General features: G+C 35.4%; 1 protein-coding gene across 3 annotated transcripts in view; it reads left to right on the top strand.

Moving 5' to 3' along the window:
* The window catches only part of ZNF638 (zinc finger protein 638), a 61,497-nt gene that overhangs the window by 58,454 nt on the left and 2,058 nt on the right, over positions 1-985 (top strand). For all 3 annotated transcript variants that reach the window (XM_015571481.1, XM_015571480.1, XM_006775298.2), the window contains one exon: positions 530-631. In XM_015571481.1, the coding sequence (XP_015426967.1) occupies positions 530-631 (102 nt within the window). The remainder of the gene's footprint in view (positions 1-529; positions 632-985) is intronic.

The raw sequence follows: 985 nt of genomic DNA, 5'->3' as shown, positions 1-985 counted from the left end.
CCCAATACTTTGCATACACAAGGTAACTTTTGACACTTTATTGAACTTCTTCCATTACCCTTTAAATTATTTCTGGAACAATTTATTTAAAAAATGAGCTGTTAGCTTTATTTATTTATTTTTAATGTTTTTATTGATTTTTAGAGAGAGAGGAAAGGAGAAGGAGAAGGATAGAGAGAAAGAAACACTTATCACTTCATCCTGCACACCCCCTACTGTTGATCAAGCTCATGATGTTAGCATGCGCCTTGACTGAGAATCAGTCCGGTGACTTCTTGGTTCATGGGTCGATGCTCAACCGCTGTGCCCCACCGGCCAGGCTAGTCCATTTCCTTTAAATTCATTTAATAAGATTAAACATATTTACCTATTTAGTCCTTACATCAAAGAATCTTAGAAGAGTGGTCAGGTAGGATTAAACAAGGTGAGCCATAAACTAATCTTTGAAGGAAGGGATTAATGTAAACTTTACGTAGTCTGTAAATTTATTTTAAATAACCTTTTTTATTTAAAAATTTAATGACTTTAGTTGGTGAAGAATCTGACTTTAAGGATTCAGAACCAGAACGAAAACGCAAGAAGATTGAGGACCCTTCTTTAGGGACACCAGTGGCAGCTGATGTCTCCAAAGGTAAAATAACAATGGCACTTTTTTTCCTAATCCATAAGAAATAAAATTCAGTGCCATCATGAAGGTTTTGTTGGTTAGATGAGTAACAATAACTCATATGTCACTTCCTTTACTGTTCTGGTAAAAATTGAACTAAATAACTTGCCCAGGCAGAAATTTCATTTAAGTAGAATATACTGAAAAGCTTAGCTAACCAACTTTGTTCATGGCTAGCTAAGGTGATCTGAAGGGCTCCTTATTTGTCAGAATAGCCCTCAACCAGACAGTTGCCCATCATCTGCCTCTTTCCTGTTTTATTTTAATAGGGGATTCCAAAGCAGTTTATTTCAAAGAATCTCTATGGGATTCTTTTTT

Source organism: Myotis davidii, unplaced genomic scaffold (genome assembly GCF_000327345.1).
Source record: "Myotis davidii unplaced genomic scaffold, ASM32734v1 scaffold247, whole genome shotgun sequence".
Lineage (NCBI taxonomy): Eukaryota > Metazoa > Chordata > Mammalia > Chiroptera > Vespertilionidae > Myotis > Myotis davidii.
This window is presented reverse-complemented; position numbering and strand designations above follow the sequence as displayed.